Source organism: Macrobrachium rosenbergii, chromosome 42, assembly GCF_040412425.1.
Source record: "Macrobrachium rosenbergii isolate ZJJX-2024 chromosome 42, ASM4041242v1, whole genome shotgun sequence".
Taxonomy (NCBI): Eukaryota; Metazoa; Arthropoda; class Malacostraca; order Decapoda; family Palaemonidae; genus Macrobrachium; species Macrobrachium rosenbergii.
In genome coordinates this window covers 41,934,818-41,955,997 of record NC_089782.1, presented here as the reverse complement: position 1 = coordinate 41,955,997, position 21,180 = coordinate 41,934,818, and the positions used below count along the sequence as shown (strand labels likewise).

Sequence of the window (21,180 nt, the reverse complement as noted above, 5' to 3'; positions counted from 1 at the left end):
ATAGATTGACAATATTTAAAAATAGAATTTCCCGTTAAACTGACATTTTTCTTTCTCAGACAATCTCTTGTCGTCTCATCCCAAAAAAAAAAATGATAGATTGACAATATTTAAAAAAAAGAATTTAAACTGACATTTTTCTGTCTGAGACAGCCTTGCGCATCTCGTCTTAGTCTCATCCCAATAAAAAATTCATAGATTGACAATATTTAAAAATAGAATTTCCCGCTAAACTGACATTTTTCTTTCTCAGACACCCTTGCGCATCTCGTCTTAGTCTCATCCCAATAAAAAAATGATAGATTGACAATATTTAAAAAGAAGCTAAACTGACATTTTCTTTCTCAGACACCCTTGCGCATCTCGTCTTAGTCTCATCCCAATAAAAAAATGATAGATTCAATTTTAAAAAATTTCCCGCTAAACTGATTTTTTCTAGACCTTTTGCGCATCTTCTTCTCATCCCTCCTTGAGTGACAATATTTAAAAAGATTGGTTTTTTCAGCCACTTCAGTTTAATTTCCTGCTGATTTTCTAACCACTCTTCTTTTATTGGTTTTCAATCATCATGAAATTCGTTTATCAACAAAGTGCCTATTAAGGAGGATATAAAAAGCGGGGTTTATAATTTCCTCGATGTGATTGCGTCTTATCCTTATGGATCCATTTTCTCTTCTTCCATTATATTACGTTCTTTTTTTTTTTTTTTTTTTAATCTGGTGTCTCTTCGTTCTAGATTGTTTTCTCGAGCTATTCTGAGCGGATTTTTCGAGATAGATAGATAAATAGATAGAATGCGCTTCAGTTCAGCGACTGTAATAATACCTTGACTCCTTTATATTTATTGTGCAGTTGCTATTCAGTATTATCTTCTACAACGATAAAATTTTAGATAGCCACAACTTTACTACAGGTTGCTACAAGGCTGTACCCTTACAAGTTGCCAGATACCCACAGCTTTATATTTTTCCAGATAACTCCATATTGACAGAATCTGGGGATGGATTATTAATAGAATCTTGTCTTTTAGCTATTTCAGCAGTTTTGATAAGAACGTCGGCTTCAGTGTTATGTCCATTTTACCTATATAATGACCTGTTTCTTCTTGATTTCATTATTCGATCATTTTTTTTTTATAGAGTTTTCTTAAGCGTCTGCTGAATTTTTAGTACACCAGTCAGTTCTACCATTCCTTTTGTAAGCGCCATAGTTCAGGCATCATTTTTGGTTTCCTTCACGGAATTGGGGAGCCGTTTCAAAGGCAAATCCCAACTACTACTACTACTTGGGAGCCGTTTCAAAGGCAAATCCCGACTATTACTACTACTAATACTAGTACTACTGTCTTAAGCATATGAAAAGGAAAAATAAAACAAACAATTTGATGTTATTTTTTTTTATTATTGGTAACATTACACACGTCTCTGTACAGCTTTATGTACACAAGTACTACTGAAAGGGCTGGGTCATCTAAGTCTGTATTTTAAGTATTTTTTTTCTTACGTTCTCTTTACATTCTCCGTACCAGCGAGCTTGTTTTTTTTTTTTTTTTTAGTTGCCGTTGGTCTAAATATGTTTGTCATCAGTTTTTTTTTTGTTTGTTTTAGTAAGTTTTATTTTAGGCAGATGAAATCGAACATCAAAACACATTTAAAGTGAAGATACTTCAAGAGACACAACTTGTGCGTCTGTTAGAAAGCTAGAAGCAGATGACTAGATTATGTTGCCTATTTTTTTTTTTTTTTTTTGAAGAACTGTCAACACTTTTGATGATGAACATTTGATCACAATAACAATAGTGATTAATTGGTTTCACGTTTGTTCATAGTCTCTTTTTTTTTTTATTCATTTTTTGATGCATTTTGATTAATTGTATAAGAGCAGTTGCCGTGAGGATCCAGTTACCGCTCTTTTGTCTTTCATAATTGGTGTTTTTTTGGAATTTTTCCAGGACCTTACACAGCATAGTTCGCTAGTGAGGGCAAGTAGGGTTACTCTTTCTTTCTGAGTTGGGTCACGAGAGGTCAAAGGTCAAAGGGGACGCGGGAGTATAGGGCTCAGAGCCGGACGTGAATTCAGGTCAGGTGACGTCACTGAAACGTTCAACACGAGAGTGGCTTAAAATTACCTAAGTGGCGGCAGGATGGAATCCTTCCGCAAGTGAGGGGAATGAGGAACTGCGCATGAGGAAGATGTCACGAGCCGAAGTGAAAAAATGAGAGAGATGGCCTCGATGTGTGTGTGAGGGGTAATCGTGAGGAGATGACGTCAATGAGAGTATGAGGTTAAAATGAGGGAAGATGACCTCAATGAGAACGTGGTTTTAAAATGAGAAAGATGGCCGAGATGAGGATGTGAGATTAAAAATGGAAAAGATGACCTCGATGAAGATAATATGAGGTAAGATTGAATGAGGTGCGGCTTGAATGAGACACATGGAATCGACAATTAGATGAATGGAATGGACTGTGAAGTGAAGGGAAGAATGGATAATAATTGATATGCCTTATGGAATGGAATGGGAGACAAAATGGCGCATAATGAACATTTGAAAAGAATGCTGACCCGTTAGGATGCATTGGTCAAAGGAAAGTAAATATGGTGATACAATCTGACCTCGGGTTAATTGCCCAGGTGAGAGAGAGAGAGAGAGAGAGAGAGAGAGAGAGAGAGAGAGAGAGAGAGAGAGAGAGAGAGAGAGTAAAGATTGCTTTGATTTTTTATTATGGTTTGACATCGGGTCTGTAGTTTCAAAATAGTTATTTATTTTTTTTACATCGGAACATTGACATTAACCTTTTAAAATTCAAGTCTTCGTTAAACAACAGGCCTTATGAGACTGGTGTGAGCAGCAGTGAGTCCCATTTTAAAAAGAGAGGCCAGCCGAATGAGTGAGTGGAAATCACTAAGTGACTGTCTTTTGTTTTCTTCACTGTTCAGATAGAAAAGAACCATTTGCAACAGTCTTGAAGTGTGTGATGGAAAGAGAATATGAAGTACAGTAGTGACTAAAAGAGCGGGGCATTCCCACTTGCTCTTATGATGGTTATTGAAGGGTGTTGTTTGGCTGATACTAAGCCTCTTTTGTGAGTTGCCTTTGATTCCTGCGATGGAAAATGTAAATGGATTTTGATCACCGTTATAAAGCAGTTTGATAATTGCCTGAGGTAGATGGTTTAGGAAGTTTAAAGAAACCTTTATGATAGATTCATTGAGTTATGATTTCGGCGACAACCTTTTACTCCTGATGTCAAAAAAGTAAAGAATCTAAAGATGGACATATTTTCCCTGACTGAACTTTCATGCTATAAACCTCTTTACCAAAGATGGGCTGACATTTGAAAGTCCTTCAGCATTTGGCTATTAAACCTGAAGGTTCAATTTTAGAAATTTGAAGGATTCATTATCAATAAATGATTCTTCATCTTTGCAGCTCTGCTCACGTATCATGTCCGATGGGCATTGTTTCCGTGACGCCAGTTTGCAGTATTAAATCAATCAATCAAGGAATCTATGAGTAATGCACCTAACAGGAACAGACATGACATGGCCATGGAGTAATGATTTCATGACGGTGACGTAATGGAAAAAGTTAATGAGATCATGAGTTAAGGAAATGAAGTAAAAATGACAAGTGGTAACGGCGGTATATAAATATGAGTCGATGGATAGGGGACGCCCTTATACATACGCGCACAGCAGGCACCCACGCACGTGCGCATGCGCTCGTGCGCTCACACACACACACACACACACACACTCGCAGCATCATCAACAACACTCGGCGCTTAGAAATGCATGATATGGTCAAAGACTTGAGATGTTACAACGACTAAAGATGTCAGAATCACGTGACCTGGACACCGTCTGGCATACATCCCGGTCGCCTTTTGGTTTTTGTCGTTTTTGTTTTTTTTTTTTTGTTGTCGTCGTTCCGACAAACGCTGTTACAGTCATCCTCAGGTTTACTTGTTCTTTCTTACACCTTCTGACACCCATGGCAAGCAGGTGTATAGCCTTGGGCGAAGTGTCTCGCGCAAGGAAACTTAAATATACCCTGTTTTCCACTTCACTGAGACTCAGGCTTCCACAGGTAGGGTCAACGAGGTTGGATTTTCGGGGCATTAAGACAGAGGGTATGGGCATTTTACCTATGATCTTAATAGCAAAGTATCACAAGGACTCAGAGGGAGGGGGGGGCGGGGTATTTGATTCGGGGTACACTTTATTCTAAATATCATAAAAAGACTAATTTTTTTTTTTGAGAATTACAAGAAGCTTCAATATATCTTTTATTTAACCTAAGTTCTCAACAATATTAAACAAATCTTATATGTATATATATACTGCATTTTTAAATATATATATATTCATATATTTTTGTGTTTTGGGAAGGAAAGGGTTTTTTGGGGGGAGGGGAGCAATTTATATCTGGAGTTGTTTTTTTTTAACAGTTATCTAGAAAGACTATAGTTAATTTGATTTTGTTTTAAACTATCGGTTTGTTTATCCTTAAACACACACGGACAAACATACCACACAGAGGGAATGTCAAGTGTCATTCTAGATCACTTCTTATTTTTTTTTTCTCATTCTATCCTCTACATAAAATACAAATAAACGGGAAGGAGAAAGGACTACATTTTGCAACGATGAAAATATTGTTAATAAAAATTCTCTGACCGGAGGACAGCAAGGAAGCTTATACTCCTCCCTAAAGGCTGCTGGTGCGCGACTCTACAGTTCCGAAGTCTTCCCTAGCGGCTGCTAAGCCTTCCTTGGTCTATCCAGGGCCAGAGGAAGTTAAGTCGTAAGTATTTAGTTGAGCGAATGATCACTGGCTGATAAAAAGTAGGACGCTGCCTACTACACAACAGAAGGGTCTTTTCATTCTTAACACCAGTTGGGTAAGTTTATAAAATAGCTATATTCAGCACCATTTACAGAAGTAAATATCCAAAGTACAACGAAATAAGTAACATTCTGAAATAGGTACGCTTTGATAACAGACAGGGGTCAGCTCATGTACTTCGGAGAAACCAAAGCGAGTGGCCCCCACCTCCTCAGAAGGGTTTGGTGAGGTCCCACCCTGGTTACTTAGCAGCCCTCAGAAGTGCTTGGTCTGCGCCCGGTAGGATTTTGTAGATTTCCTGACCGACAATGGCAGTAGAAACGTTTATTTTTTTTTTTCAAGGGAGCATTTATTGAAATAAGCATTAGATGGCAGTTTTTTGCATTAATCTCGAGGTGTAGCCTTCCTGGAGACAATCTTCATGGCAGGGTTCAGAGTTCCTCAAATGCCAATGACAAGGTTGAAGGATCTTACTGGCAATCTCCGCCTGCCAGTACCCTTCCACCCTCAGATGGTCGTGGCACTTGTTGAACTACGGAATTACAGATAAGTCGATTCGTCCGCGGAGGTCTTCTTCTTTTTGAGTGAGTTAACCTTAAGTGCATCGCAGCTACTTACCACTTCCTCCATCTCATGCATCTCTTCCTCCTCCTCCTCCTCCTCCTCCTCATCAACCTCAACCTCGTCGTAGTAGCAGCCTTCCAAGTCGTCCTCCTGGTCTTCGAAGGGCGACTCCTCCTCCTCTTCCAGCTCGCACTCCTCCACCACACTCAAGGTCTCGCCTAAACTAGCACCACAACTACTCAAATCGGACACCTTCACGAACGAAACGCCTGGCCTCTGTACTTCATTGGACTCTTGATGAGCCGTAACAACGGCAGCGCTTACAATGCACTGATTAACCCCGCCTTGAGGTGCGTCTCCAGTTAGAGCAACACCTCTCGCCGTCCCTAGGTTATCGAACTCTCGTCTACACTCGGGGTGGTCACTGTCAGAGAATCACCATTCACGTGCTGGCTTATGGTGGATGGGGGAGGCGCAGGAATGCTGGAGTGGTTGGTGGACAGGACAGACTGCGCTGTCTGAGACCTCGAGGTGAAACGCATGCTCTTGCACTGAGAACCCTACGGGCGAAAGGGACGGTGTTAGTGGACTGTCTGAGAAACTTAGCACTCAGACACATGGGTTTATAAGCTCTACACAAAACTTACAGCCAGGATACACTTTAGGGGAGTCCAGTGACCCAGCAAATAATAGTTTCTTTGAATATACTACAAAAAAAGGCAACTTTTACAGTCTATGGGTCTTTTGATAGCACTAATGGATAAAATGCATGCAATGTGGACACATTAAGTAATGATTCTGTCATGATAATTTTTTTGACTTTAGAGGGACTTCAGAACTTGGTACTGTTAAATGAACTAATTACAGTCCTATTTTTAAAAAAACTGGCTACGAGCATCAGGTTACGGAATGGCGTAACCTTACAAAAAATGACAACTGAAACATCCTCATGACAGCGGCAAAATAATAAAGAAAATGAAGGAAAAGGACGATAAACACATTCTTATTCATTTCACTGTCACTTCAAACGTAGGTTGGTTTAAATTCCACATGAATGCATGCAGAGATTTGGAAACTTCATGTCCATTGTCAATGGTGGACAGGTTTGTATTCTTTAGAAGAGTACACTTCAGTTACACAGACATTTTGCGAGCTGAAAAATTAGGTAAGATACTTATCCACAATTTAGGATGGACACTGGAGTAAGGCAATTTCATTTTACATACAGAAAATTAAGGGAAGACAACTGGGTTTTAGGTATAGAAAATTACTCAGGATCTGCAATATTTAGTTATTAAAAATTTAAGAAAGATGAGTTAGGTAACGTAGTTTTAGACCTTAAAAACTGAGTTAAGATCTTTCGCAGTATGATGCAAAATTGCAACATATTGCAGTTTTCTTGCAGTACAATAATGTTGCATGCAAGTCAAGATCTAGGTTTTGATTTAAAGAATTTACTTATGTAAAATACGGACGCTAAGGTATGGAAAATCTGGGTGTAGAAAATTTAGGTTAGAAAATATGATTTACCTTTTAAGTTTAGAAAATTGGGGAGAGAGAAGGTTTAGGGAAATTATGCAATAAAATTAGCAATTATATCACTCTGCTTTACCATAGTAAGTCAGCATTTAAAATATCGATATTTACAGAATAATTATTATTTTATTTATTAGCAACTGGTTACCAGATAATTAATACGTACATACTAACTTTACCATTTACTTCCCAACAGGTAATATTTAAGTAATTAACTAAGAAATTAGGTTATTTATTTTTTTCACTCCTACCTTTTCTTCTTTGCTCTGTTTTGATTTCACATATGAACATTCTGTACTGTGGAAGCTAGTAAGTTTGGTTACAATTGGTTTTGAATTTCTTCCATAAGAATGTGCGCAAAACAATAATAATATTAATAGTACCACTGTCCTCTTCAGGGACCGCGAGTCATCGTTTTTCTCAAATATCTTTCAAACTGATTATTTGGTCGAAATAGTACTTTGACACAGTGTACAAGACACCTCCCGCTAATTTTTGGTAATGTAGTGCATTGTGAAATGGTTTTAGTTAAGGCGTTTACTCTTGACTTTTAAACGCAAAGTCGCATGAGTCAGCAGGATTAATCTACGCAATCGAACGTCCGCTATCCCCCATAGACAGGAAAGGGGGTTTGGAGATGGGGAAGCCAGGAAAGTGGGTTGAGGGAGGGATGAGGAGGGAAGGGAGAGGGAGGGACGGGATGGGAATAAAGGGCGTTCGAATGCATAGTTTGGCGATGCTTGGCAACACCATGCAAGTCAAGAGTTAACGACTTAACTAAAGCCATTTATTATATTACCAAAAATTAGCGGGAGGTGTCTTGTACACTGTGTCTGAGTACCGTTTCGGCCAAACAATTAGTTTGGAAGATATTTGAGAAAAATGATGACTCCCGGTCCCTGAAATGGATAGTAGGTTCGTAACTATCTATACTATCGAGTCCTAATGACTTGTGAATCTCAAGAAAAGTTTTACCGATGGTAATAATAATAATAATAATAATAATAATCCCACTTTGTCATGAAGTCTAGTTTTCTAGATAATAGTAAAAATAATATAGTTTCCTTCTCCGTCATGTCACTTAAACATGAGTCCAGTTTAGTTTTCTCGATTATGATAATAATAATAATAATAATAATAATAATAATAATAATAATAATAATAATAAAACCTTGTCATACTAACATACGAGTCTGAAGTCTAGTTTTAATAATAATAATAATAATAATAATAATAATAATAATAATAATAATAATAATAATAATAATAATAATAAAATCTTGTCATACTAACATACGAGTTTGAAGTCTAGTTTTACTAATAATAATAATAATAATAATAATAATAATAATAATAATAATAATAATAATAATAATAATAATAAACTTCCTGCTTGTACCGTCACGTCTCATACAAATGAGTCCGAAGTCAAGTTTGACCCTTAACATAAACAACAACAAAAACAAGAACAATAAACAAAGGAACAAATAAACAAAAGACCCTCCTCACCTTAACCACGGGGCCAGACCCCTGCCGCACGTTCTTGTAAGGCTGAAAGATGACGATGTAGACCTTGGGCGTGAAGAGGCACCCTAGGGACACGGACGCGCTGATGCTCACGCACATGCACATACTCGCCAGTTGAATCTGCGGCAGGAGAGACGAGTTTTGAATGAGGGTGGTTCCTCGGTTGAGTTTTGGATGAGGGTGATTCGTTGGTTGAGTTTTGAATGAGGGTGATTCCTCGGTTGAGTTTTGAATGAGGGTGAGGCGTTGGTTGAGTTTTGGATGTGGGTGAGGCGTTGGTTAAGTTTTGAGTGAGAGTGCTGCGTGGCTCGTCGGTTGAGTTTTGAATGAGAGTGATTCGTTGGTTGAGTTTTGAATGAGAGTGATTCGTCGGTTGAGTTTTGAATGAGGGTGAGGCGCCCTTTGAGTTTTGAAAGAGGGCGGTTCGTCGGTTGAGTTTTGAATGAGAGTGATTCGTTGTTGCGTTTTGAATGAGAGTGATTCATTGGTTCAGTTTTGAATGAAAGTGATTCGTCAGTTGCATTTTGAATGGTAGTGGTTCGTTGGTTGGGTTTTTGGTTAGAGTTTTGAATGAGAGTGATTTGTTCGTTGGGTTTTGAATGAGAGTGATTCGTTGGTTGAGTTTTGAATGAGAGTGATTCGTCGGTTGGGTTTTGAATGAAAGTGGTTCGTCAGTTGAGTTTTGAATGAGAGTGATTCATCGGTTGAGTTTTGAATGAGAGTGATTCGTTGGTTGGGTTTTGAATGAGACTGATTCGTCAGTTGCATTTTGAATGAGGGTGATTCATTGGTAGGGTTCTGAAAAAGAGTGATTCGCCAGTTGAGTTTTGAATGAAAGTGATTCATCAGTTGAGTTTTGAATGAAAGTGATTCGTCAGTTGAGTTTTGAATGAGAGTGATTCATTGGTAGGGTTTTGAATGAGAGTGATTCATCAGTTGAGTTTTGAATGAAAGTGATTCGTCAGTTTAGTTTTGAATGAGAGTGATTCATCGGTTGGGTTTTGAATGAAAGTGGTTCGTTGGTTGGGTTTTGAATGAGAGTGATTCGTCAGTTGGTTTTGAATCAGAGTGATTCGTCGGTTGAGTTTTGAATGAGAGTGATTCGTCAGTTGAGTTTTGAATGAGAGTGATTCGTCGGTTGAGTTTTGAATGACAGTGATTTGTTGGTTGAGTTTTGAATGAGAGTGGTTTGTTGGTTGAGTTTTGAATGAGAGTGATTTGTCAGTTGGGTTTTGAATAAGCGATTTGTCAGTTGAGTTTTGAATGGGTGATTCGTCGAGTGAGTTTTGAATGAGGGCGATTCGTCAGTTGAGTTTTGAATGAGGGCGATTTGTTGGTTGAGTTTTGAATGAGGGCAGATTCATCAGTTGAGTTTTGAATGAGGGTGATTTGTCGGGTGAGTGTTGAATGAGAGTGATTCGTCAGTTGGGTTTTAAATGAGTGATCCGTCGGTTGGGTTTTGAATGAGAGTGGTTCGTTGGTTGGGTTTTGAATGAAAGTGATTCATCGGTTGGGTTTTGATTGAAAGTGATTTGTCGGTTGAGTTTTGAATGAGTGTGATTCGTCGGTTGGGTTTTGAATGAGAGTGATTCGTTGGTTGAGTTTTAAATGATGGTGAATCGTCGGTTGAGTTTTGAATGAGGGTGATTCGTCGGTTTTAGGCGCACTGTGGCGCTGCATTCACTTAAAATCTGAGTGTGATTTACTGGACAGGGAGCTGGGGTTTATGTCTGGGGTTTACAGGATTAATATTAATCCTCTGTTAATCCTGGGGTTTACAGGAAGGTGTTTGTGATCGGTTACTAAAGAACGTTTGTTAGTTTGTGAAGTGTTACTTATGACTATTAGTTATTTTATAAGCGATTGTTTGTAAGTTTCAGTTAATTTGTGAATGGTTACTTACAAGTAACCATATGAAGTGTTAGTTCTCTTGTGGTTGGCTATTTATAGGTGAATATTTATTAATGTATTAGTTATTTTTGTTAACGGTTACTTGTCCGTTTATTTTATGAACGGTTAGTTGTAAGTGTTAGTTATTTTGTGAATGGTAACTTTTGAGTATTATTTATTTTGTGAGTGGTCATTTATAATCAATAGCTACTTTATGAATTGTTACTTATGAGTATAAGGTATTTTGTGAATGGTTACTTATAATTTTTAGCTATTTTGTGAATGTTTACTTATAAGTATCAGTTATTTTATGAACTCTTAGTTATAAGTGTTAATTGTTTTGTGAATGGTTACCTGCAAATATTAGTTTTATGGGAATGGTTTTTATAAGTTTTAGTTATTTTGCGAATAGTTACATATGAGCATCAGTTATTTTGTGAATGGTTATTTATAAGTATTAGTTTGTCTGTGATTGGTTACTTATAAGTATTAGTCATTTGAAGAATGACCGCCTATGACTATCAGCTCTTCTGTAAAGACTGGTTATAAACATCACTTCCAATATATGTATGCAAATACACCAAAAAATCCTGCTAACTCAGAAGTTACGAGACAGGCTGCACCAAAATGATTATTCTGCTAACGTTGAACTTTGCTTTTGAAAATGAAACATATCTGTAAGGCACAATCGAACGCGCATATGCACACGCCCAGTTGATTCTCCTTTGAATTGTCGACGCTGGCACACACACACACACACACACACACACTCTTTCTCTCACTGGATCTCGTCTTTAGTGGTGCGTATTGGAAATCTTTTTCTCGACAAGCGAACCCCTGGCATGTTCTTTTTGCACTCTGATGAGTTGATGACATGCAGACGCTCTCTCTCTCTCTCCTTCACTTTGCCTCTCCCCATTCGCTCTCTCATTCTTTCAGTTGCAGACGATCTCCTTGCTTCTCTGTTTGTCTTTCTGTCTCTGTTTTTATCTATGTTATAAACTCCCTTTTGGCCTCTCTGCTATCGTTCTGTTTGTTGTTGGGCAAACGTATTCTTTAAGTCCATGCTATTTACCTTTGCGTGTATCCATTTACCTAGTCTTTGTAAACATTATCTATTTATTTATATTATCTATCTGTCTGTCTATCTAACTAACTCTTCTTTCTCGGTTATCTATACAGGTATCCATTCCTTGCAAACATCTTCTATCTGTCTACCTAGTTAGCTATCTGTTCTTGTTTGTCACGTGTATAAGAAGCTACCTATTCCTGCTTATCACGTGTATAAGAAGCTACCTATTCCTGCTTATCACGTGTATAAGAAGCTACCTATTCCTGCTTATCACGTGTATAAGAAGCTACCTATTCCTGCTTATCACGTGTATAAGAAGTTATCTATTCTTGCTTATCACGTGTATAAGAAGGGCACACATTGACTTGTGCCCCAGTTAGATACCCACTGATTGCTGATTGATTTTATTTAACAAAAAATTAAGCGAAATAAGTGCCTTATCATTAGCTCCAAAGATACCTTACTTAATAATGTAAATTATAATAGGTTAAATAGATATGAGAATCCTTTCACACCACTGCATATATACCATACATAATCGCTAAATATTATAAGGCCTCAAAGACACAGGCATGTAATCACATCTTCAAGTAATTTTTACTCTGTTAACAAGATTATATACCAGTTATATATAGATAGTCTAATGCATTGCAGCCATAAGGGTTATATATAGTTTGTATTACACATTTAAAGGTATGCAGCTGTACCACAGGGGAAATGAGAGATGGGTGTAAATCCTGACCGGTTTCTTCTTTACAACTAAGACATCTCTTAGAGTACTGATCCTGTGTGGTAGAAATTTACAAACTCATGCAAGAGGGACAGGGCAAACATATCTTTCTGTGGGTCTGCTCACTTTGTAGTCGTTATTGGTCTACTGATACTGAGTGGTAGAAATTTACAGTATACAAGCTAGAGGAACTACAAGCAAATCTTTCCGTGGGTGGAGTCCCCACCTTGTGGTCGCTATTGGTCTACTGATACTGAGTGGTAGAAATGTACAGCATACATGCAAGAGGGACTACAAGCGAATCTCTCTGTGAGTCTCACTTTGTGGTCGTTATTGGTCTACTGATACTGAGTGGTAGAAACGTACAGCATACATGCAAGAGGAACAGTACAAACGAATCTTTCCTTGGGTCTCCTCACCTTACTGTCGTTATTGGTCTACTGATGCTGAGTGATAGAAATCTACAGCATACAAGCTAGAGGGACTACAAGCGAATCTTTCCATAGTTCTTCTCACCTTGCAGTCGTTATTGGTCTACTGATACTGAGTGGTAGAAATCTACATCATACATGCAAGAGGGACAGTGCAAAAGATCTCTCCGTGGGCCTCCTCACCGTATAGTCGTATTGGTCTACTGACACTGAGTGGCAGAAATCTCCAGCATACATGCAAGAGGGACAGTACAAACGACTCTCTCTGTGTGGGTCTGCTCACCTTGTAGTCGTTATTGGTTCCGAAGTAGATGGGCACGAAAGCCAGCCAGACAATGCAGGTGCTGTACATCGTGAAGCCGATGTACTTGGCCTCGTTGAAGTTCTCGGGAATCTTCCGAGTCTTGAAAGCGTAGACAGTGCAGAGCAGGATCAGCACCATGTTGTAGGCCAGCGACAGGATGAGGGAGATGTTGGAGATGCCGCAGGTCAGCACCGCCACCAGGCGGTACGGGTAGACCTCCTTGGTGGTGGGGACCTCCACCAACATCCACGCCACCACTCCGACCAGCTGCACGCCGACCAGGCCTTGTTTGGGGGAACACAGAGGAGATGGTGAAGTTGTGACAGGTTGTTTGAGGGAAGTGGCTGTTATTTTTCTTAAAAAGGAGAAGATTTAGAGGTTAACTACTCGTGACAATCATGATATACAGTATATATGGTAACATTTAAAAACAAGAAATCTCAATTTAAAGTGTTGTGGAATTATTTAAAGGCATTAATTTTCTAATATGACGTAACAGCATCATTTACTGAGAGAACCGTCTAGACTTATCTAATGATAGCTGAAGCTGTCAATTGTAGTAGTGTCAACATGTCCTAAATTTTCAAACATCAAAATTCACCATTATAAAAAAGGGGACAGAAATTGGCTTTCCAAAAGCTTTGCACTAACCCATAGCAGTTCATAGGTCTCAAAATACAAAGATGCAAGATAATATTTTTCCCCTTTATTGTTCTTTTGACAGAAGGGGCAGAGAAGTCCCCCGCCCCTCACCCCCTGTCGGAGGTCATCTATCGGGGGGGAGGAGGAGGAGGAGGAGGTCTTCCAAGAAGAGAAGGTACGGAAACACTGCTATTTTATGCTTCCCGTAATTAGGATAATTAGGGGCCAACTAATGAGCCTTTTAAATCTTTCTCTTTATGGTATTTCTGGAAAAGGTATCAAAGAGTGTCATGGTATCTCTCCCGACTCCCTTTCGCCCTATGGCGTCGCTTTCCCCGAGTTCAGCGCCGTATCTCTGCTCTCTCTCTCTCTCTCTCTCTCTCTCTCTCTCTCTCTCTCTCTCTCTCTCTATATATATATATATATATATATATATATATATATATATATATATATATATATATATATATATATATATATGTATATATATATATATATATATGTATATATATATTATATATTATATTATATATTTATATAGAAATATGTGTATATACATTATATATATACATATATACTGTATATGTATACATATACATGTATACATATAAGCGAATCCCACAGGAAAATGACAGGCAGAAGTTCAGTACCAAGCGCTTTCACGTTTATTAACCATCGTCGGGGCACGAATGAGACACAGATATAAAGAAGGTTACAAAGTAAACAAAAAGAACAAGAATACCAGATGGTCAGTTGTCAAAGGGTAATAAACAGAAAGTTAATCCAGGATAATCCGGGATCGAGCTGTCACAAACTGAACCTAAGACCAAACAACCAGATGTGCGTTAATAAACGTGAAAGCGCTTGGTACTCACCTTCTGCCTGTCATTTTCCTGGGGATTCGCTTATATATATATATATATATATATATATATATATATATATATATATATATATATATATATATATATATATATATATATATATATATATATATATATATATATATATACTTCCTAATATCTTGTCTTATTTATAGTTTTTCCTCATGAACATGTAGAATCATCCAAAACAAAGTTAAAAAAAAAACACTAACGAGAAACGCAGTGACAGAAAAAAAATGGTCTTTCTCTCCTTGGTCTTCAAGTGAGAAGAAGCAGCCATGGAGCCAGCTGACCTTAAGGATGAGAAGAAACTTCGTACAAGTTAACGAAAGTTTTGTTGGAGATGTTTTTCTTTTTTATTTTCGTGTTGGGGAAGGGGGGGGATCAAAATACTGTACTACAGTGGGTATTTTGTTTGTGCTCTGAATGTGTGATTGTGTTTTTTTTTGGCGTAATTGTTTTAGAAAACATTCTCTAAACAAAACAGTCTTGATTACAGATTTTTTTCTTCTTAGGCACGATAATTAGTATTCGCCCCATGTATGAGTTTTTGCCGTTGAACTACACGAACTTTTTATCAGCATGCTTTTTTTTTCCCTCAACGGAAGCAACTTATCTTTGAGTAGCATTTTATTTTGGCATCTTGTTATTTGAATTAATAATAATAATAATAATAATAATAATAATAATAATAATAATAGATTCACAATTTCGTGAAAAACAATCTGAGTAATAAAAATCTACAATTATATAGTAAATATATTTACTATATAATTGTTGATTTTTATTACTCAAATAATAATAATAATAATAATAATAATAATAATAATAATAATAATAATAATAATAATAATAATAATAATAATAATAATAATAATAGTATTTGTTTTCTGTATGCGGTTGTTTTTTAAGAATTTATCATAGACTAAGAAATTTGCTGCAAGTCGTTTTGTTCTCCCTCATAAATAATTTTAGCCTCCTGGGACCTTTCCCACTTCCGGAATTCTCGGAATCCTCACAAATCTTTCTCTCGATGTCAGTAGATCGTTCACTGTCTTAGTGCCTGACTTGCGTTGCTAAAGATACTAAAAAAAAATTAATGGCATTATTATCATATAACGGTTAATAAGATAACGGCATCAGCAAAACATTATGAATGGATGATGACAATGATCGTTAGGAATTACAGGAAAGATACTGTTATAATTTACTTAGTAATCTGAGATACCGTATTAATATGAAATGCGCCTCATAATCCATAATTATAGGTGGTAATAACACGTTCGTTACACCGCCTGTGTTCTTTTATCAAAGCGAAGTAACGGTGCTCTTGGTCAGCACTTGGGCGGGTTACCATCTGTGAATGCCAGACGGCTTTGGTATGTATTCCCCGTGACCATCTGCGACGGTGTAAGGCTAGCAGACTCATCCTCATGCACCGATTGGTAATTTTAGTTTTCTGTGAAAGAAAACTATTGAGATGGCTTTGTCCATCCGCACTTTTTCTGCCCGCCCTCAGATCTTAAAAACTACTGAGGCTAGAGGGCTGCAGTTTGTTATGTTGATCATCCACCCTCCAATCATCAAACATACCAAATTGCAGCCCTCTAGCCACAGCAATTTTCATTTTACTTAAGGTTAAAGTTAGCCATGATAGTGCGTCTGGCACCTCTATAGGTGCCAACAACACAGGCCACCACCGGGCCGTGGCAGAAAACTTGATTGCGCCGAAGAAACTTCGGCGCAATTTTTTACTTGTATATCTTTAAATTATGATAATCATGGCGGTAATTCGACCATTGTTCAAAAAATGGCGACTTCAAACTTACAAAATTTGAGTCATATATATATATATATATATATATATATATATATATATATATATATATATATATATATATATATATATATATACATATATATATATAAATAATATTGATGGAATGTCATTAATCTATGACACTGCAGCGCTAACTCTTGTTTCTCTCTTCTCCTGCATTAGCTATTTCTCTCTCTCTCTCTCTCTCTCTCTCTCTCTCTCTCTCATATTTCGTAATTTTCTTTTTTTATGGCATTTTCATGTCTCATGTTTCCACTTTATGGTCATTCGCCTTTTTCCTTTTTTTTTTTTTTTTTTATTTCATTTTGCGCGGCTTTGGTGCGGAATGAGATGGGTTACTGCTCCTCGCGAAGTTTTTGTTTAACATATTTTTCTTTCCTTCATATATTTTAATGAGGTGAATCTTATCTCTCTCTCTCTCTCTCTCTCTCTCTCTCTCTCTCTCTCACTTTTATGAAGAGCTTATATTTTGTATTTGTTTTCATATATTCGTCTTTCTCTCTCTCTTTCTCTTCTATGAAGAGTTTATATTTTGTATTTGTTTTCCTATATTTGTATTCTCTCTCTCTCTCTCTGTCTCTCTGTTTCGCCATCTGTCTCTCATTACTCATTTCTTTTTCATTTTTAGTTGGGTAAGTCTTATGCTCTCTCTCTCTTCTCTCTCTCTCTCTCTCTCTAAGTTCATGGTAATATTTTTGCCTTTAACTTTAACTAAATGAATATCATGATTCTCTCTCTCTCTCTCTCTCTCATTACAGGTTAATACGTGCATTGTGGTGTTTTTACGAGCTATCATTACTTCTGCCACCCACTTTTCCGTCCTTAAGGCACGTAAGGGCGCTTTCTCCTTTACTCGCAGCGGGAAAACCAACCCTACGGCCCTCGAGTGCCATTTGTTTTTCACGCCCATAAACTGTCAACATTTTCGTCAGCATTCATAAATGCAGCGGGGAAATAAGAGAGAGAGAGAGAGAGAGAGAGAGAGAGAGAGAGAGAGAGAGAGAGAGAGGAAAATGCTTCCTAGGCGATATCGTATCGCTGGCTTCTGCTGATGTCAACACTTTTGGCAGATTTTCAGTTTATTTCTCTCCTCTTCCTCCTCTTCTAAAGCATCCTGCATCCTCCTACATCTTCTCATCCTCCTTTGCCTTCTTCCCCTCCTTCTTCAGTCCCACCTTATCCTCCTTTAGAACTGCACAATTACTCGTTCTTCCTCAGAAATGAAATGGCCTTGAGATACACCAAGACGATCAAGAAGATCTTGGCGCCAAGAGTTTGATCGCCAAGGGTTTTGCATATTGAAGTGCTTCTTACAAAGCACTGATGCAAAGCTTTAAGAAGCAAACTACCGACTCTCAAAAGATTGCCTCATAAGTAATGACCGTCTGGGAACATCCTTCCTGTGGGATTTTCATCATAGGCGATGATTTTTGTCAATAAATCATCGGTTTCATGAAATTATGTTCCCACTGAGGTCCACCAACTTATAATGTGAATATGGTTAGCGTGATGTTTTTGAAATGGGCGCTAGCTTAACTCCCCATCCCTTAACCTAACCTAACCTAATCTAACCTGACGCAAAGTATCTAGGAAGAAAACATCTCTTCCATAAAATCAAGTTCCCCTGAACTCCATCAACAGGTAATTTGAACTGCGTGAAGTTTTGTTAAATGATCGCTAGCCTAACTTCCCATCCCCGAACCTAATTTAACCTGACGTAACCTGAATTATCTATCTAGAAATCATCTCTTCCAGGCAATCAATTTTTAAATATCCATTAACAGTTGACCTGAACATGGCTAGCGAGATGTTACAGGGGCTAGCCTAAATTCCCATTTCTTAACCTAGCCTAACCTAACCTAACGTATGTTGTTGAACCTGTTATTCATATAGCTCAAAGGTAAGTCTTTTGAGCAAGCAAAGATGATATGAAGGTAAATTAATGAGTAAATGATTAATATCTTTTAGTTGTAAAGGTACACAAAGTGAATATACAATATCAAAAAGACAAGCTGGAGATAAATAAAAGATTAAATCAAATGTTCATGAAACGGTAAAAATAAAAAAATATCAAACAGCTGTTTCAGAGGCACGTGTCTCCGTTTCTCCCTCTCTCCTAACACCCTCTCTCTCTGTCTCTCCTTTGATAGTAATGCTCAGTGCACGACATCCAATAATTAGTTGCTGCGTAATTAATGATAATTATGGAGTCCCTATATCGACATCATCAATATGGAAATTAGATCCCGAGCATTACTGCGTCATCTTAATATTCCTCTTACTGTAGCAGCTTTTCAGTGTACCCACTGATTTCGATGACCTTTCAGGCCTCAATGTGACCCACTGTCACTCTCGTCAGACTCCGTCTTCAGTTCTAAGAAACCAGAGGACCTAGTGTTGTTGAACTTCACTTCAGCGAGACTAGCGGTGAAGTGAGCAATGTAGGTGGATGGATGGATGGACACCCATCCAAGTTCAGTACGGACTAAATTCGGCTTTGCATAATTTCCCTTAACTTCCTTTCTTCAGTCGAGCCGTCCAACCTCTCTAACTATTCCACCTTTAGATCTTTGTGCTCTGTCTCCATTATTTTCTGCACCTCTCTGTCTTGCTGTCTAACCACTCCAACTCCCTATTGTCTCTGTCTAAAGCGCTGGTTGGTCGAAAGCGTCCCAGGGCTGGCCTTGACAGCCTTCACAAAATCGAATCAAATCAAGCGTCGTTTTCAAGGATCCAAAGGCTAGTTATGGTGTGTGAACACTGTGAATAACATTGAGTTTGGCTTTTCCTTTGATAATGCGGATGGAATATGGAGTTTAGGCCAAAGGCCAAGCACTGGAACCTACGAGGTCATTCAGCGCTGGAAAAGAAATTGAGAGTAGGTAGGTTTGAAAGGTGTAACAGGAGGGAAACCTCGCAGTTGCACTGTGAAATAATTGCCAGGAGGTTGGGTTTGATAATACGAACAAGATGGAAGGAATGAAAGGGGTTGCAGCTAGGGGTCGAAGGGACGCTGCAAAGAACCTTTAATAATGCCTACAGTGCACCCCGTGAGGTACTGATGAATGTGGCGCTGAAAATTGTTTCCTTTCGGATCTAGCTGATTCCGGAAGGAAATTTGTCTAGGAATCACATTCCATCGGAATCGAAGGAGTTTTGGCAATATCATCTATCATCCTCCATTTTCTAAGAGGCAGGTTACAGATATCTTGTGAGTAACCCCGTAGGGGGGCAGTGCCGTCAGTGCACCTTATGCGGTGTACTGTAGGCATTACTTAAGGTTCTTTGCAGCGTGCCTCCGGCCTCTAGCTGCAACCCATTTCATTCCTTTTACTGTACCTCAGTTCATATTATCTTTCTTCCCTCTTACTTTCCACCCTCTCCCAACAATTGTTTCAGAGTGCAACTGCGAGGTTTTCCTCCTGTTACACCTTTCAAGACTTTCCTACTCTCAATTTCCCTTTCGGCGCTGAATGACCATAGCAATTATGGTTAAAGAAGTGTACCAGTATTACCATGCGATAAATACAAGTTCGGAGCAGAACTGAGGAAAGAAGAAAATTATTGTAACACAGGAAGAAATAACAATTGAATAAAAAATATACCAGCAGTTTCATGGCAAACAGATAAAGACGTAAAATTAAAACTAAAAATCTAAACAAATACTCACACACACATATATATATATATATATATATATATATATATATATATATATATATATATATATATATATATATATATATATATATATATACACAGTATATTATATATTATATATGTATTATATATATGTATATATATACATACATATAACCTGCAAGAGACAAGTTACTCCAGGAGAGAAAAAAAAACATCAATCCACAAGGGAGTTAAGAGCAGAGTGACTTTTTCCATCACGGTAAAAAGAAAAAAAGAAGACATTTCCATTAATACCACGACGCCTGTACTTGACGTCAATGAAATGACTCTCATCCAGTCAGTGCCCGGCGCCAGCAGAAGGGCCTTTGAGCGTCACCTCCTTCAGAAGTTTCACTCGCCGCCTTCTTTCCTCCCCTCCTCCCCGAACTGTCATTCCCATACAGGGCCAGGTAATAGCCAGGTGAGCTCAGGTGATTACCGGCGAAGGAGCGAGAGGCCGGGTGGGGTGGGTAGGTAGACAGTGGGGTGGGAGAAGGTTTGGGACGGGAGAGGGTGGAGGTAGTTGGGGAGGGAGGGAGGAGGACGGTTCATGATAAAAAGTTCTTTGTACATGAAAAGTAAATATAAAAAATAATAATCGCTTTGGTGTTGGGGCAAGAGAAACGCGTGGGTTATCGACGAGAAATAACTGTAATTACTTTGGTGAATGGTATACATTCACACATTCATTATTAACATTTATATATATATACGTAGATGATTTGTGATTTTGATTATATATATATATATATATATATATATATATATATATATATATATATATATATATATATATATATATATATATATATATATATAGATATGGATGAACAAATCACGTAGATGATTTGTGATTTTGATTTTATATATATATATATATATATATATATATATATATATATATATATATATATATATATATATATATATATATATATATATGCACACACACATACATACGCGTTATTTTTCGTTCCCCAGGCTAAACCAACGCCGCCAGGAAAGAATAACAGATTCGGAGTTCGGTCAGTTCCTCTGTATGCATTTGTATATGCATTGGCAGCAGTCTTTGTCCAACAACACACTCTGTGCCTTTGTGTCGTGGCCTCACCTCTCCATTACCTCGACGTTGAACCGTGAGATGGACTGACCATTTCGGAAATGGAAGTCGACTGCATCCAACAAAACATGACTGTAATCCTATATTTTGAACAGGGATTATGATTC

General features: G+C 37.9%; 1 protein-coding gene across 5 annotated transcripts in view; it reads right to left on the bottom strand.

Moving 5' to 3' along the window:
* Positions 1-1,380: 1,380 nt before the first annotated feature.
* Positions 1,381-21,180, bottom strand: part of LOC136828328 (metabotropic glutamate receptor 8-like) — an 811,414-nt gene continuing 791,614 nt past the window's right edge. For all 5 annotated transcript variants that reach the window (XM_067086216.1, XM_067086217.1, XM_067086218.1 and 2 more), the window contains 3 exons: positions 12,886-13,190; positions 8,462-8,599; positions 1,381-5,976 (listed from right to left, as the gene is read on the bottom strand). In XM_067086216.1, the coding sequence (XP_066942317.1) occupies positions 5,803-5,976; positions 8,462-8,599; positions 12,886-13,190 (617 nt within the window). In that variant the 3' untranslated portion in view covers positions 1,381-5,802. The remainder of the gene's footprint in view (positions 5,977-8,461; positions 8,600-12,885; positions 13,191-21,180) is intronic.